This window comes from Symphodus melops (genome assembly GCF_947650265.1).
Source record: "Symphodus melops genome assembly, chromosome: 1".
Lineage (NCBI taxonomy): Eukaryota > Metazoa > Chordata > Actinopteri > Labriformes > Labridae > Symphodus > Symphodus melops.
The window spans coordinates 47,868,512-47,885,357 of record NC_136691.1 but is presented as its reverse complement, the minus strand read 5'-3'; the positions used below and the strand labels follow the sequence as shown (position 1 = coordinate 47,885,357).

At 42.1% G+C, this 16,846-nt stretch overlaps 1 protein-coding gene across 1 annotated transcript; it reads left to right on the top strand.

Moving 5' to 3' along the window:
* The first annotated feature begins 3,169 nt into the window (after nt 1-3,169).
* LOC306841226 (E3 ubiquitin-protein ligase KCMF1-like) lies at nt 3,170-13,875 on the top strand. The gene is made up of 7 exons (XM_079371001.1): nt 3,170-3,349; nt 5,528-5,695; nt 7,992-8,131; nt 9,057-9,158; nt 10,712-10,892; nt 11,712-12,030; nt 12,249-13,875. Exons 1-7 carry the CDS (start codon nt 3,334-3,336, stop codon nt 12,574-12,576), a joined length of 1,254 nt encoding a protein of 417 aa, XP_079227127.1. The 5' UTR covers nt 3,170-3,333; the 3' UTR covers nt 12,577-13,875.
* Nucleotides 13,876-16,846: the final 2,971 nt, after the last annotated feature.

The window sequence follows — 16,846 nt, the reverse complement described above, 5'->3', positions numbered from 1 at the left end:
TCGGCTGATCTATCGGGCATCTTATTGGTCAAGCCCCCATTTGTTTACGTTGAAAGGCGTGGCAAAGCTGAATGAAGTCGTAGTAGGCTTCTCACGTTGCGCGTTTTAGCCATTGTGGGGTGTGCACGTCTGACGCAGGAATCCATGAAACGTATCCAGTAGCTGTGGCACTGGTGTGAACATCATGTTGCTCACACCCTTGCTGCCTAACAGGATTTGAACAATATGTTGCAATGATGTATTAAAAGTTGATGATCCCATGAGGCTCACTGGAATGAAAAGGCACGTTTTGTTTATATTAATGTAGCTATACAAACAATTCAAATATCTACACTTGCTCATTATCATAGGGGAAGCCCACGATACATCCCCCTCCTCCAAAGCCCCCCCCCCACTGGCTCGCTGCCAGACCATCAGCTTAGCTCACCGACCGGTTTCAATTGATGAGGCGAAGAATGGGCTCACTCACGCAAGGGTCTCTGCCACAATAACACCACTGTTGTGTGTACATACATCAGCGCCCACTGCCCATTAGGAAGTGTCATCTGCCACCACAGCAGCCCCTGGTACCTGGGATCCAAACTACTTCTGCTGATATGAAAACAGAGTCACGCTTCACTGACAATGTGCACTGGGTCAAAGAGTTGACGGTAATTCGACGTCATCTCGGCTTTAACGGAAGTTTAACAACACAATGACTAACCTCACAGCTCGTTATCTATCGCTAATAGGAGATAGGAGACACATTTATCTCGAGGAGTTATTCTTTCGCAGTCCACTTTTTGACTTGAAATTTTCCACATAGCCTATTCTTATCTATTTCCTTTTTGTCTAACAATATGACGATATCTATTTATCTATCATTAAGTTTAACTTCACCTTTATCATAACTAATACACTGTTTCTCCCAATCCAAATGGTACAACTAACAATCTTTGTACAAAAACATTGATAAAACAATGCCATATAAATTGCAAAATGTGTTGTATTATACACACAGGGTGATGGTACATGTGTTGTTAACTTTACTGTCACTGATGTCAAAACTACCCTGGAAAGGACAAAGGAGTAATCAGTGTGTGCTGCAAGTGTTTTGTACCTGCAGTGTACTTTATTCCAAATGCAAATCAACCCAGTCCCTCTCTGCACCAGTGTCATTGTCCCTGGGTCATTCGAGATAGGAATTAAGTATGTTTAGTTACAGCTCTTCAAATACTTGTATGAATATTAAAAATGTATTTTTCAAAGGAGAAGATTAAGACAGTGCGTGATACAGGAGTGTCTAAAATAACTTGTCCTATTTTTACCCCATGTATTAATAGCTATATCATATGCTTTAGTGAACAGAGCAGAAGGTGCCCTGATGCCGCTTCTCCAGAGGGCACCAAAGTTCAAATGATGAGATGATGCAATGCAGTGTAGAGTAAAAAAAAGATGCTGCATAGCATGAGCAACAAAGCCAGGTAAAAAGGATCTCAACAGATCTCAAAAGACTGTTAGTCAGACTAAATATATAATGATTATGAAGACAGTTCTTAGTGTAAGTTGAGGTCACGAAACAAAGTTAACCCCAAGGTTGTTTTTTTTGTGTTTTTTTTAAACCTTGTTCTTGGTATTAGAGCTGAGGACTGAAGGCATATAGACAGTTTGTGTTTCTGGGCTTTTGTTTTTTACAATTACAAAAATATCCTCCTTTTATTTCCATTCTAAAACTAAGTGTCACAGTGTCAAAAAGCCTGCAGTCACAGAGAGTCACAAATCTGTTGTTATATTTACTTCAAAGACAAATTACTTTTTTTATGAAGGAGAACAATCACTGTTTCATTCCACACATCACTCCCAGCTCTCCAGTTTGGTTCTGTTTCCTGCTGACCTCTTCAGATTGTTTGCCCTACATGCTGTTTGGCACCACCTAACACAGAGGCAGGAGTGAAATACAAGAACAATCATGTAGACCCATGCAGGCTACTCAGTGAGAGTGTGATCTAAACATCTTGATAAAGAGTTACCTTATTCTGATTCATTTCTCATGTTGTTATCACAGTATAGCTGGGACTTAACAATCATTCTCTCACGTGTCTGTGCTTTATAAAAGCACTCGCACAAAGCTTTTGGACACTCTGTAACTCTTGATGTGTATGCTATGTAAAATCTGCTTAATTCATTAACTTTTTAAGAGCTACTTACCGCTCTCTCCTTTTATAAATGCCCATAATGTCTGAGGCTTGGATTTTCTTGTGAAGGTCATGCAAATATGATTTGGGAATTTGGGGAACTGTGTTGCCAACTTCAATTGCAGTGAGACATCTATTTGATAAATGACGTGGCTTGGAGATAGCTCTAGGTCGGTAATGTTGAGCATTGTTGTGTTATGATTTGTTTAACCTTTAATTTCAGGAACGTCTTTGGCAGTCTCTTTAACAATTGTTAAATTGTATTTTTTTGTGTAAATGACAAAAGTAGAGGAGTTTTGTTTACCCATTCACAAACAGGTGATGGGTATTGTGTTTGTTATCTCGTATGACATGATGAATAACGTTTAAGCTTATTTGTCACATCAATACAATGGCCCTCTTTTTCCATATCTTGACTTATTTTAGTTCTATGCTCTGATCTCCAGCCAGTCCTGGATAATGCATTTAAATTAAAACAAACAGCAAGGAAAAGTTTGGCCAATTCAGAGAACATACTCGCTGTCATGGAGCCCCATCAAGTGGCTGGTGTCAATAATGAAATGGATAATTCATACATGTTTAGAAATAAGGAGAGTCAATCAGGACAACATGTTTTTTCTAGAGGTGGTGATGGAATTAAACGAAAACATGTCCTAATTGAGTTATGTCTTGTTGCCCTTTCAAGGTCTATGGTTGGTACAGTAGTGTTCATGCAGTTTATACAGGCTTACATCTTCAAATCACTGGCTCTCTTTAACTATTTTAAAGCATATATTTTGCACTGTGTGATGTTATTCTGCTTTGCTGCTGTAACACTGTAAATGTCTTTATTTCATCTTAATGACCGACCTGCTGAGTCAACTCCTGCACTTAAAAATGTGACACCAGCGCCCCCGTGTGGTCAGAAGCGCGTGGTGCACAGGACAGTGACACAGCAGGAGGAGGAGGAGGCGGCGGCGGCGGAGAGGGGGGGGGGGGGGAGGGAGGAGGGGGGGGGGGGGAGGGAGGAGGGAGGGGGGCAACGAGCCAGACCGGATCCTTCATGAGGGAAGAGGCCAGGGACAGCAAGCCAACCCCGGCTTCTCTTCTCTTCAGTGACACTGTTATATATTGTAAAGCAAGGGAGCCCTAGCAGGGGGCTGATCGAAGTGTTCATAGGATGTCCCGTCATGAAGGTAAGAAAACACTTAAACCCGGAGGCGTTAACAAGTCGACATCAACGTTAAAAAACGTTGACAAGAGTACCGCTAGCTAACGTTAGCTAGCCGAGGATTTCTTGTTTTGCAGCCCACCTCAGCTAGCAGCAATGTTGCAGTGATATTTCAGTGGAGGCCTGATACTCTGCTATCTCATCTGAGGACATTGTAATTGACGTATCTGTGTCAGAACAACGTAAAAAACAACGCTGACATAAAGCGAGGAAGCCAGTTCACGTTAGCCAACATGGCTAGGTAGCCTATGGGCTAACACAAGTAGTATGGGTTTTGTAGGTTAACGTTGAGGAGCAAAGAGGAGGGGGAGTGCCGAGAATAGGAAACACAAGAGAGGGCGAGGTGGCGTAGCTGGGTCGAGGCTTGTCACATCGTGAAAAGTGAGATAGTTTTAGCCTCCTTCCTGGCAACAAAAAAAAAAAAAGTTGGCCTCTAGATTTCCAGTTTAGCACATGAACACTCACCTCGTCCTTGTGATCAACCTTGTTGGGCTTGAAGCTGTAGATGTCAGTAAGTACAGTACAGCTCTCCGACTGTGAGAAAGTTTAGTAAGTTTAAAGTAAAAACACAGTTTGTGTCCAGCGTGTCAGCTAACAGGTGAGCTAACAGTGTCTGTTTTTATTGGTTAAATGAGCCCATGCAGCGAAGCTCAGTCAGGCCCGGGTCGGCCTTTATTTTCTATGCATGTGTGTTTTGTTGTCAGTGCAGTCATCGGGTTATTCCTGCATGAGTTGTTATCGTCGTTACTGTCTGTAAAGTGTCTGTCAGCCTCTTCACAGCAGGAGAAGGTTGACACTGAGGTTTTACGGCTTACTTGCTCTGAATGGTGAGAAGAGGAAGTTCAGACATGCTGGTGTCATACAATACACCGAGACTGCACGACTGTCCGAGTCAATCAACAACTGACGTGACTGGACCACATAGGCTTCTCTCTTAACCCCCTATATAGTGCTTGAATAATATAGGTGTAAAGACCTTTTTTATTATGAGTGAACATGGTGTTGAGGATGTTGTTAGATGAAAATGTGAATAATAATAATTTATACTTTATTAATTCTGCAAGGGGAAATTCTGTTGGTTAATGGACATGAACACACTCGTGCACAAACAGGATCCTAGTGCCATGTGTTAAGGGAGAGGTCTCAGAGTGAGGGGTCTGACCACAGCGAGCGATCCAGAGCAGTTTTGGGGTTCAGTACCTTGCTCAAAGGCACCTCGGCAGTGCTCGGGAAGTGGACTGGCACCTCACCAGCATCCAGACCAATTTCCGGACTTGGTCCGTGCCGGGACTTGAACCGGCGACCCTCCGGTTCCCAACCCAAGGCCCTACGGGGCAATCTGTTCCTGAAGAGGATGATGGAAGATGAAGAGAGTAATACGCGTGATAGATTTAATGTCCCTGCTGAATTTTACAGAGTTACATATTTAATCCTCAGTTTGTGTCAGAGGAGAGATGTTTCTTCTACTTTTATTTTCTTTCTCTTTTTGCTCACTTAATTTGAGTGTATTTCCTTTAGTGGATATTGAACACAAACGTCATCAGGTGTCGTAGGCTCTTTGAGTAAACATTCACTCGTTGTTTCTCTTCAGTATTTAAGATTTGGGGATGTGAGTGTTGCTTAACTCTGTGTTTATTAAAAACCTGGTTGCTGTTTCATTTCAGCAACACATGGCTGCACATCTTTGAAGTCCTCCACACTAGGTCTCCAACTGAGGATTTTTTCCATGACCACCAATTAGTCCGTCTATTATTTTTCATAATACAGATTTTGTTGTTCAGTGCATTAAATAAAAGAACATGCTGGAGAGTTTCACACTACGGATGTCCCCTCTAAATATTTCATTTTGTCCACAACCAAAACACATTTGTTTGTTTACTCACTAAAAGATGAATAAACTAGAAATATTTATGTTTATGAATCAGCATTATCTAACTGTAATGTATTATTTAGTTATTTATGTTCTGTTTACCACCAAAATCCTTTTCATGCGGTGGTCATCTGTGATGTTCTGACAGAGAACTGTGAGGCATCCAGCTCGTAGACAGAAACATGTGCACATGTATGACTCCTTCAGTCTGTCTTCATTGTTTGAGCATTTACACCTTCTTTGGTCTGCATCTGTTTGTCTTCCTCCCTCCAGGCGTCAGCTGTGATGCATGTTTGAAAGGCAACTTCAGAGGTCGACGGTACAAATGTTTAATTTGCTACGACTACGATCTGTGTGCATCGTGCTACGAGAGCGGTGCGACCACAACCAGACACACGACAGAGCATCCCATGCAGTGTATATTAACCCGAGTCGACTTTGGTGAGTAGAAGTTGTATTCTCATGAGCTCAGCACCTCCAGGTTGTGAAAATGTCTCCAAAGTGTGAGGAAGAGTCGTACGAGTCGGCTCTAAATCAGTACTGTATTTGTTGTTCTATCACAGATATGTAGCGTTCCATCTTTGAGAATAAAGCCAGCGGTTAAACTCAATGTTTGAACATTTTCTGCTTCTTAATCTGTACAGTGACGAGATTCCCTCTCAAACCAGACTCGGTATATGCAGATCAATTGTTTAACAAAAACATTAGCAAACATCTAAGACTTTTTCTAAAATGTGTTTTTTACACTTTTTCCTGTATTTCTTTGAACTAAATGAGTTTAAATCAGGGTTAGTTTGCAGTTTAGTGCTGGTTTATCACACTATGTGACGCTCCAGCTGTCCAGATGGACGGCCTCTGATAGTCCTGCAGGTGATGAAGTGGGCGGTCTGGGCTGACATAGTTACACGTGGTCCATTGTGAAGTCTGTTGAAGGCAGCGTTGGCACTAAAGTGACTGTGACGAAATGAACTACAAATAGAAAATGAACACATGTGCTATTTAAAATGTGGCCGATGCTGCCACAGCAACACGAAATAATGTAAACATTAATAAAGCAGTAGATCTGTTTATAACTCAGCTCCTTTTTGATAGGAACGGTCGAGTACCCAACACTGAATTTAACACATCGTATTGGAGATTTAAAAAAAAAAAAAATCGAAACTTTATTTATCCTCGTGGGGCAAAATCTACGAATCAAGCAGTCGACCAGCGACCCGCATACATCCTGACAGAGCAGGGCGTATTTGGGGTTGTGTCTTGCCCACAAATCGGACATGTTGCTCGCAGGAGCTGGGGATCGAACCTTCGACCTTCCGGCGTGAGAGACGACTCCACCCACTGAGCCACAGCTGCCCCGTTAAATGACCGATATGAGTGAAACAATTCAACTCGTAACGATGGACTGTCCTGCTGCTTTCTGGATGCTGATGTCATGCTCCTTGAAAAGTGCCACATCTGTACCCGTGTAAAAGAACACAACACCAGGCACATCTTTGAATCGCCGCCCGGGCTGTTCATGGTGCTCTCTAAAACAGATCAGTGAATGAAATGTGAGCAAATAGAAGATCATCTTTTACAGTTTACATAGCTGCTCTACGAAGTGTATTGAAACTTCAAAAACACACGTACTGGCGAACGCTGTTTCAGGTTTCAGTTGTTAAATGTTGGTGGCAGAGTTTTCCAGAAACTCTTCATATGAAGAACTTCACATTTGTTTCATGCTAACGCGCCCCGTGGAAACCAGTCCGAAAGATTCTGCATGTATGAAAGGATCATGTTGTAACGCAGACAGACCCCTGGAGCCCCGTCTGTGGTTTTTCTAGTCCTCTGAAACGCTTCCACTCTGCGTTATCTTCAGCTGCTGTTTTCAGACCGGAGGCTTCTTTTACGTTGCTTTGATTGATTTTAACCCAGGCTGCTTTAGGAGGTTTTTTTTTTTTTGTAATGAGGCTTCTAGGTTTGATTTTTGTCTTCATGAATAAAACATTTTGTTGTGGCAGCAGTTAGGAAAGACAAATCCTAAGTGGACCGTACTTACTGTAAATTCAGTGACTAATCATTCCAAACAGAGTTAGAAGTACAGCACAAGTGCCATCTCAAAAAGGATCCCGCCAAGCCCCTCGGGCGATTGGACCATTTTCATTTCTGCTAATTTGTCATCCATTAGTGCCCCCGAAATATGTTAGGACTCTTTCACACGTTGGAAACGCTGTTTTATAATGTGTTGAACAACAAATACAAGCTGAGACTGTAAACACAGCAGGAGGTGTAAGCTCACAGAGATTTTCATTTTCAACCCTGTGTGTGCGTGTTTTTGTGTGGCTCTGATTAGTCACTCATTTTCTGCTATGTGACTTGCTTTAATGGTTTAATTAATAAGAATTCGTCCTTCTCGTTAACTCCAGCTACACTCTGTGAACTCACAGTTGGTTTTGTGGGAGTTGGAAATGTTTGTATTTCGAAGTTTCTTTTATATTGCCGGACTGTTTGAAGATTTAAAAACTGCATCAGGATGTAACCACAACTTTCTGCTTTTTCCTTCATATTTGACCAGTAAGCACTGCTCTTGATATTGAGATTTTAGTCCGCTGTCTTTGCCTTGCATGACTCTGTGACAGCTGTGAGGCAGCGTAAGTCCCACGTCGTGGAAACCCTGGAACACAGACACCTGAACGAACCAGATCATTGATTTCTATGCTATGCTGATCATTCCCCCCCCCCTCCCCCTCCCCTGCAGACCTGTACTACGGTGGAGAGGCGTTCTCAGTAGAGCAGCCCCAGGCCTTCACATGTCCCTACTGTGGCAGGATGGGCTACACAGAGATCTCCCTGCAGGAGCACGTGGCTGCAGAGCACACAGAGACCTCAGTAGAAGTGGTAAGTTGGTGCTGAAACGTCACACTCGGCCCGGCTGACGAACCCTGACAAGGTGTTTGCTCGGATATCAGCATCTGGATTTTTTTCCCCCTGCGTGCCTCTGAGTGTATCTCACAACGAAGTGAATTCAGTCTGTGTCAGAGAACGGCCCCCCCCTGTAGCGTGTTGATACCCGTTTATTTGTCCTGCTTGACGACATCACAGCTGAAGCCCAGTGGAGATGCAGGACAGAGGGCGTTGATAAACGGCTACAGTCCTACCTGACCACTGACAGACACGGAGGAGACATTAGCCCACACACTACAACATGTTCAGAACTCGGTCCCATACATAAATGAGGTAAACATGCGGTGTTTGTTGAAAGAGGTCCAAACTCTGAACATTCAGTGTGTTGAAGGGATGCATTTCAAGTTGTAGTGATTTGAGTAAGAATGTCCATCCTCTATAATCGATGCTTTCCTTTTGGTCAAATGTACAACGTATTCACTGTTCGTACCGTCTGAACCGTCCGGGGGGAAAAAGAAGCTTCTTATGAAAAATGAAATGTAGAAGTTTGGACATTCAGGAAATCAGGAGAGAGAAAGGGGGACATACGAGAAAGGAGATTCTGTAGCCTCCACACATGGGGTGCAACCTAACCGCCAGGCCACATGCGCCCCCAAATGCACTAAAGTAGATTTTAGTCTATCGTCGTGGTGATACTGGAGCTTCCTTCAGCAAACTAACTCACCAAACTGTCAAACCTCTAAATCAACCCCGGGCCTTCTGAAGTCACGCCATCTCTGTTGGAGCTTCTCAGCTCTGGCGTTTAAAAGTCTCACTCGCTCAGCAGATATTTACTCTGTTTGTTCAGAAGGACTGAGCACCACAGGGAGACGTGGAATGTGCTGGTATTAACACATTATGCTCTTTTCCTCTCTCCTAGATCTGCCCCATATGTGCAGCGCTGCCAGGTGGAGACCCAAATCATGTGACGGACGATTTCGCTGCTCATCTCACACTTGAACACAGAGCACCCAGAGACTTGATATCCTTTGAACGCTGTATTTACTCGATCAGAACCTGGCTGTGATGTTGAACTTCAAAAAGAAGCAAATCCTTCATAGTTTTTCTAAAGGATCCTGGGTTAATAAGGTTTATCATATTATTATTATTTTTTAAATGGATACTATGGGATCATTCAGTGTTATTGAACAGTGGTTGGATTAGATGCTTGTCAATAGTAAGTGTATTACAGGCAGGAGACACCGGTCAGCTCGACCCCTTTTGTTGGTTGAATACTTCTAAGCACAGGATTCTTTAATAGGGGACAGTTGTCTTTTGAGATCTGCTTCCCCTGAATCCTTCATTTACTGTCAGAGATCATCTTAGTTTTAGCACTACTTCAGCACACCACATGCGTCTTCATCGGCCTGCAGGACACTGAGGCTATAGTGTGCAATTCAACTGCATTTTTTCCCCTGGTAGACTTCGAGTTAGAGCTGGAATTTTTACAATACCCAACTCCAGTTTGAGATCATTTTCATCAACAGGTGTGTAAAGACTGTTTACATATCATGGGCCGTGTCATCATGCAACAGAAGAAAACAAAGAACGAGCCGTAAAACCTACCTTAAACGCACGTCCGTTTGACTTTTCTGGTTTTCCAAGTGAAGTTGTGAGTATTGGAGGAGGTCCATAAAGCACAACACAGAACGGATTGCAGTTTGACAACAAAAGGAGAAAAGACTCCAAACGGTACAGAAAAAAAGTGTTTAATTAGAGAGAAACCTCTGACTAATAAAACCTTTGGATGAATTTGAATCATACCGGGGTCGCCGGTGGCGCAGCGGCAGTGCGCGCGACCCCATGTATTGAGGCTCAGTCCTCACGCGCGGGCGGCCCGGGTTCGCGTCCAGCCTGTGGCCCATTTCCCGCATGTCTCTCCCCACTCTCTCTCCCTGATTTCTGACTCTATCCACTGTCCTCCCTCTATAATAAAGGCATAAAAGCCAAAAACAAATCTTTAAAAAAAAAGAAAGAAAAAAAAGAATTTGAATCATACCATTAAGGACATTGGAAACTCAAGCAGAGGATAAAACAATCTGAGATGTTTTACTCTTTGATTGCCATGGACTCAAATACATTATATTCCATTATATTTATTTTTCTGAAATTGAAAATGCAGTTCAGATTTGAATGACTCTAGATTTATTGGTAGAGGAGAACGTGTTTTTTTTTTGTTTTTTTTTTAAAGATGTATTTGATTATATAAAGGCTTGACATGAGTGAATCTTCTTTTGTCAGACAGGACCAGATCTTCACTCAGGATAGACTTCAGATGAGTGACACTAGCTTTTAGTGTGGTGTTGTTTCATGCAGATGTTCACACTCACAGTGACATGAGGACATGACAGTTTCTGGAATTTAAAGCTGGATTTAGAATTGTGTCTTTGAAAATTTCAAAAATTAAAATCAGTTAGCTTGGCCTGCAGGATCTGTCAATACATGACTCGTTTGTACATTTGTCATCGAGCTTGAAAATGAAACTGAAGAGAAAAGTCTGTAGCCCATGGTGTTTTCTTTAACTGCGAGCTGCACGATGAGTCCAGCGGGGTGCGGCATGTGAGGAGGATGTTTCACCCTGGGCGTGGGCTGGGAGGTCCAAGAGCCCGCAGGTCCAACATGCACTTCACCAGCAGCACCACAGGGGGGCTCTCCACCAGTCAGAGCTCCTCACAGAGCTCCAACTACAGCAGAGAGGCCATGGACCCCATAGCAGGTCAGTCATACGGCACACAAATGAGCACGTGGGGAACTCAGGCTGACATGTACGCTCCAGACTGTAAACAGAAAAAGAAGCTGTGGGGTCAGAAAAATATTCTTGTTAGTGCAGTCAGGAATAAAACCATTATTTTAGGGTTGTTAAACTCATTGTCATCCAGCTGCTGCTGCAGGAGGTCCAGGACTCAGCACTGAGTCAGGCATTTGGCTCCTTTATAAATAGACACAGTTAATGAGTGTCAATTTTCATACACGCATAAATGGCATTAGCATCATTCTCACATATGTAGTCATTGTTTAGTGTACATTTAAAGGTGGACAGGATGACACAGTAAATAAGTACTGTGGTGAAAGTTCCTTGTTTGTCATGTTCTAAATTGAAGTCTGGTTCAGCTCTGCCTGGTATTCACCATGTCAGCTCCAGCTGTGCTCTAATGAGGACCAACAGATCAGCAGCACCGCTCTAATGCCCCTTACACCTGCTGTGCAGACGAGTCCAGTTTGAGCCCAGAAATGGTCCAGGGCCACACACAGGTCTCACTAAAATTCTCTTCTGACTGGTAAATGCAATAGTAATCCTGTCTGTCTACATGTATACATGCTCCCCATGTGCTCATAGCCTGTGGACTTATCTCACATATTAACACGTGAGCGCAGTCTTCCAAGCCAAAACCAAACACTTTTTCTCATTTCTCTTTCAAAATGTAGATTACTCGTATCATTTTCTTTAAATTTCCAACCTGAGGTTTTAATTGATAACTATTGTTGTCATCTGTAAGCAGACTTTCACACTCGTGTCTTCTCCATCCTCCCCCAGAGCTTCTGTCACAGTTGTCGGGGGTGCGGCGTTCAGCAGGCGGTCAGCTCAGTTCAGGCCCCTCGGCCTCGCAGCTCCAGCAGCTTCAAATGCAACTCCAGTTGGAGCGTCAGCAGGCCCAGGCGGCCCGTCAACAGTTAGAGACAGCTCGAAACGCCACCCGGGGAGGAGGCCGGACCAATGCAATCCTCAATACAAATTCAACCGCCACAAACCCCAACCCCAGTGCCAACCATAATACCAACCCCAGTCCCAACCCAGGTCAACCTGAGTCCAACACACAGCACTCTTCACATAGCTCCCAGTTTCTACTCAGCAGGTCAGTTTGAGACTTTTAGTATCAAATCAAATGACTTGAATATCAACAGGAAAATGTTTTTTTCTTTGTATTTCCACACTTTGATGTTACCAAGCAGAATCTGAGTTGTGCCTAGTTGTTTTTTTTGTGATCACCCTTTTTCCATCTGTCTTCTTCCTAACACTTTAATATTCTCTACACGCGCCTTCACCTCATCACTCTTCAATCTGTTCTCGCAGGCTGAGCGAACCACGGCTCTCTGAGGCCGAGCGGCAGGCGTGCGAGGCGCAGTGGGCCGACAGGAGTCTGTTCGTGACGGAGCTGCTGCTGTCCACGCTGCTGCACGACGAGGATGCCTCGGCCTCTTCCTCCGAGGACGAGGACGACTGTCACGGCTTGTTGCGGAATTTCGCTGACTTCGAGTCGATGGGCTGTGTTGAGGTCATGACCCTGGACGTGGCACTGGAGAACCTGAACCTCAAGGAGACGACCCCTGCTACGAAGACGACAAAAACGACGACTAAAACGGCACCAGCTAAGAAAGAGCCTCCCACTCCGCCCCTTTGATGACATGGCCGCTCCCGCCCCTCAAAACACCGTTGTAACTGGCTGACTGTCGAGTCAGTCCGACTGCCAATGGATGACAAAAAAAGACTGCAGTTCTTTTTGGCTCTTGTTTTTTTTTTCTTTTTTTTTTTTTCTCAGTGATTGTCATTTCAGCTCTGTCGCTCCCCACTCGACCCCCACGTTTATTGCGTTGTGTACATTGAATAAAAGTAGTGAGATGAGAGAATGTGAAAGCAAGCAAGGGTGGTGGATGCGTGAGAGAAAGAGAAAAATAATAATATAAATATATTATAGAAAAATCTATCTGAAAGTTGATAATCATTTCCACATAACCCGTGTTTCCTCTAGCAGAAAGCGTTAGTTAGCCGTTTTTAAAGAGACAAACACGTCATCACATAAACTCATCCCAGGAGAGGAGGCAGACAGAAAACCTCTCTGATAAAAACGCTGCTGTGTATTTATAGTCATTAATTAAAGAAGTGCTTGGATGGTTTACCACAACTTAAGCATGAGCTTAAATCACTATGTGCCCATTTTTAACTGCACAGTCACGATGCGGGGAGGTCATTCTCTTTTGTTTGGATACCTGAGTTACTGTAAATGAATGGTGCTGAGTGCCACATCGTTGGCATTTCTGCACTACACACACACACACACACAGACACACACAGACTGACAGCTGTTTGGTTACATTCATGTCTACTCTCAACCTGCTCTCCCCCTTGTGTGACATCACCTGTTTTGGGTCATGTGACCTTGCTTTATATCAACTGTGGGCACTTTGGTTTTGAATTGCATATCCAGTGTCCATTTGTGTACACTACAGATGCTCTACAAAAAGGCGATACACGATTTGGGAGGCAAACAGAGATGAAACATTCTCTGCAGCTCAACCGTTTTCAGGCCTTTTCCTAACTGGGAAGAAATGCAACACATTCAGTTGTTTTTGTTTTCCTCTCTCTCTCTCTCTAACGGAAGACCAGATGCTTCTTTCTCAAGCTTCCTGTGATCTGAAAAATTAATCTTCTCTCCTTTACTCATGAATGCAAAGATTTACTCATCATGTGACTTAAAGGAGAGAACCCTGTTATTGCTCTTTCCATGAATTTCTCTCAGTCAAAATGATCTTTGTATGCCTCCACTGCTACCTGAAGAAATGCAATGTATGTTTTTGGCTCTGCGAATAAGCCAAATCACAGGGTAAACCTTTCAGTTTGGAGGACAATAAACATGTTTTGGATGGAAATGAACTAACCCAATCCTGCTCTCTGGTTTCTGTTTTTACTTTTTTTTTTTTTTTTTTTCTCAGTTGCTAACTTCTTGGTGAGCATGTACAGCATATGGCAAAAAATAAACACTTATCTTACAGGTCAAGTCCTATCTCAATGAATCCTGTCATCTCCTGATGCACATCATTTACAAAAAGGATTTCATACATGTTGGCTGACAAACATAACTGACCTAAAGGGGACTGCAGTCACAATCTGTATATTTCTTATATGAACGTCACTTTAATGCTGACCCCTGATGACACTTTGAATTGTGTGTTGGAGTCTCAATTTCTCTCAGCTGAGTTGCTTTTCAGTGGTCAATTTAAAAGAACCACACGTAAAGTAATCAAGATGAACAACTACAACTCTCTTACCCTGAACAATGTCTGAGACAGTGCAGGGAGGTTATGGTTTTTTAAATGTAACCGATTTAACCAGCATGAAATGGAAACAATTATTCTATTGTATGTTGACTGTGTAACTCTGCATGCCAGCATCAAACCAGCATTTTTTTAGCGTTACTGTAGAGACCTCTCAAATTAAGACCAGCACACACAGCAACAGCGCTGGGAACTTGAATTGCCACCATGGTCTAGAGTTGAATTATTATCTTAGCTTTAAACCCTAAATAACAGCAGCTAGAAAAGAAGTGGCACATTTATTCAGTCTTTCAAGAAGTCTGTTGCTTTAAACCAGATGCATTCAAAGTGAGGGGAAATGAGCAGACAGACAAACAGTGAGTGTTTTAAGGTAGTAGATAGATGGCTAGGTCTTAGGAACAGTACGGGTAAGAGCAGTCAATAAAGGTTCACATGTCAAAAACACAAGTATAGTTAGTACACAAAGTAGTTTTAGTAATTGTAACAGTGGATTTTTTTGTACATCATGTAGGATTTAAAAATAAATTGACATTTTTATTGAAATTGAAAGTGATGTTACATCCTACAGCTTGAACACAAAGATGCAAATAACTTTAACTTATAGAGGAAGCAAGGCTAAATTGGATTCAATGCTTACTTCTTACAAATACTGTTCACAAGCAGCTTTAACAAATAGCCAACCAGAACAAATTTGGTTTTCATCATTCAAGAAGAAAAAATCGTTATGTTGATAAAGGTACAAGTTTTATCGTTTATAAAACCCAAGAAGTATTTTATTACCAACACACAGAAAAAGGAAAGAACAGTAAAATTGTTTCAGAAGATAATTTACTGTTTTTCCACTCATACACATTCTTTCAAAATAAGACACGACTCAGTGGGATTAAGGTAGTCTTTGTAATTTTAATTCCCATAATTTAGTTTAAATGCAGACATTTTTCACTAAAATCTTAAATAAAACATTACAGTACGATATATGCAAATCAGAAGAGTTTTAAGATTTTGTAGAAGCAGGCTACAGTTCTTTAATTTTTTTTATTATTATTATTATATCTCAGTTGTATTTACTTTGAAGGACCGGACAGTTAGATAGCAGTAAACAGTAAAACGACAACACAGAGCTGTAAAGCCTGCAGGCCAGCCAAGGAGCACATTCTATTACAAAACAGACCAGAGAACTAGAGACAGCACGCCACATCCAGATGGAAGTCTGAACTGATGCCCCTCCACCTCATACAACCAGGAGGCGGCGCTATAACACCAGCGCAGGTGGAGCTACACACCACAAAGTGACAGCGATGTAGTTTCACCTCGACAACTAACAGCTTGTATTGCACATTCAGGGAGAAAGAAATGGAACTTTCTGTTTCTCTAGTTTCTCTCTACAAAAGGTTACAACACAGTTATAATGCAAGAGAAGCACAGTTACTCCCTCAATGGCAATCACACATTTCATTGATTTGTAGTGATCAGTTGAAACGGACTGGTCTAAAATGCTGTCCCTCTCTACGGGCAGGGAAAGTGTCAAACTACGCCCTCTAGTGGCGGCATTCAGATCTCACATTTTATAATAGTCAATTTTAACTGCCTAATCACTGATACAATTGGTTCTCAGGATACACAATAACATAGTTGTACTCTTCAGGGTAAAACATAATATTAATATGTTTGGCATAATAATAAAATCCGTTTGTTATCCATTATCTTTTCATTATATTTTTTTGTCTGAATTTATTTTCTGAAGTTTTCTAAAGGAAATTTTCTGGTTGTGTTTTCCCCCTTCATTCTCCCTGTACCGATTTTAAATGGGCGGGGGATGAATGATAAAATGTGACATTTTTTTTGTGCACCAATCAGTTTTCCATCAGGGCTCATTAAAGTCACAGCATTGTGTCCTTATGTCGGATCAAAATTCATCAACACAATTTGGATGAAGCACATTAGCCGAGTAATTGAGTGTTACATCTTTATTTAAAAATATATTTATTCATTTTAATAGTTGCTCTTAAGTAATTGATATCTAAACAGAAATATGTCTTTATGATCTTTATATAAAGGAATGCTTCTTCAATATTCTGAAATGTAGCATTAGTCCTTTTATAAAATGAAAGTGTGAGCTGTAGTTAGCGGTTGTTTTTATTGCTGCCACTTGAGGGGGATTTTAACTTTCCCTTCCTATCTTGAGCAGTGCATCCCTTTTGGCCTATCAGGACTGAGAATGAATGAAAAACAAAAACAAAGAAATGAAAGTGAGTTACAAAGGGGCGCCCGCAGAGCACTGCTGTTACAGCACACACCAGCTCCATCTGAAGAAGAGCACTGTCTGACCTCAGTTTATTGTGAAATAAACATCACAATCCAACCTGAGGTGAGTGACATCAGACCCATTCAATGCTTTTTTAAGCAACAGTCCTCCACCAGGAGGTGCCTGAATGTCTGTAATGTAAATATAAGACAGGTTTCTGTTATTTAAGGTGTTTTTGCACCATTGCTCACAATGGTAACCAATTATCATTTTTTTAAATCATTTATTACAGCGATGAATAAATGATTTTGTTAACATTTAACAACAATGAGCTTTTAACTGTGCACTCTTTGCTTAGACTCATTGTAGTTGTT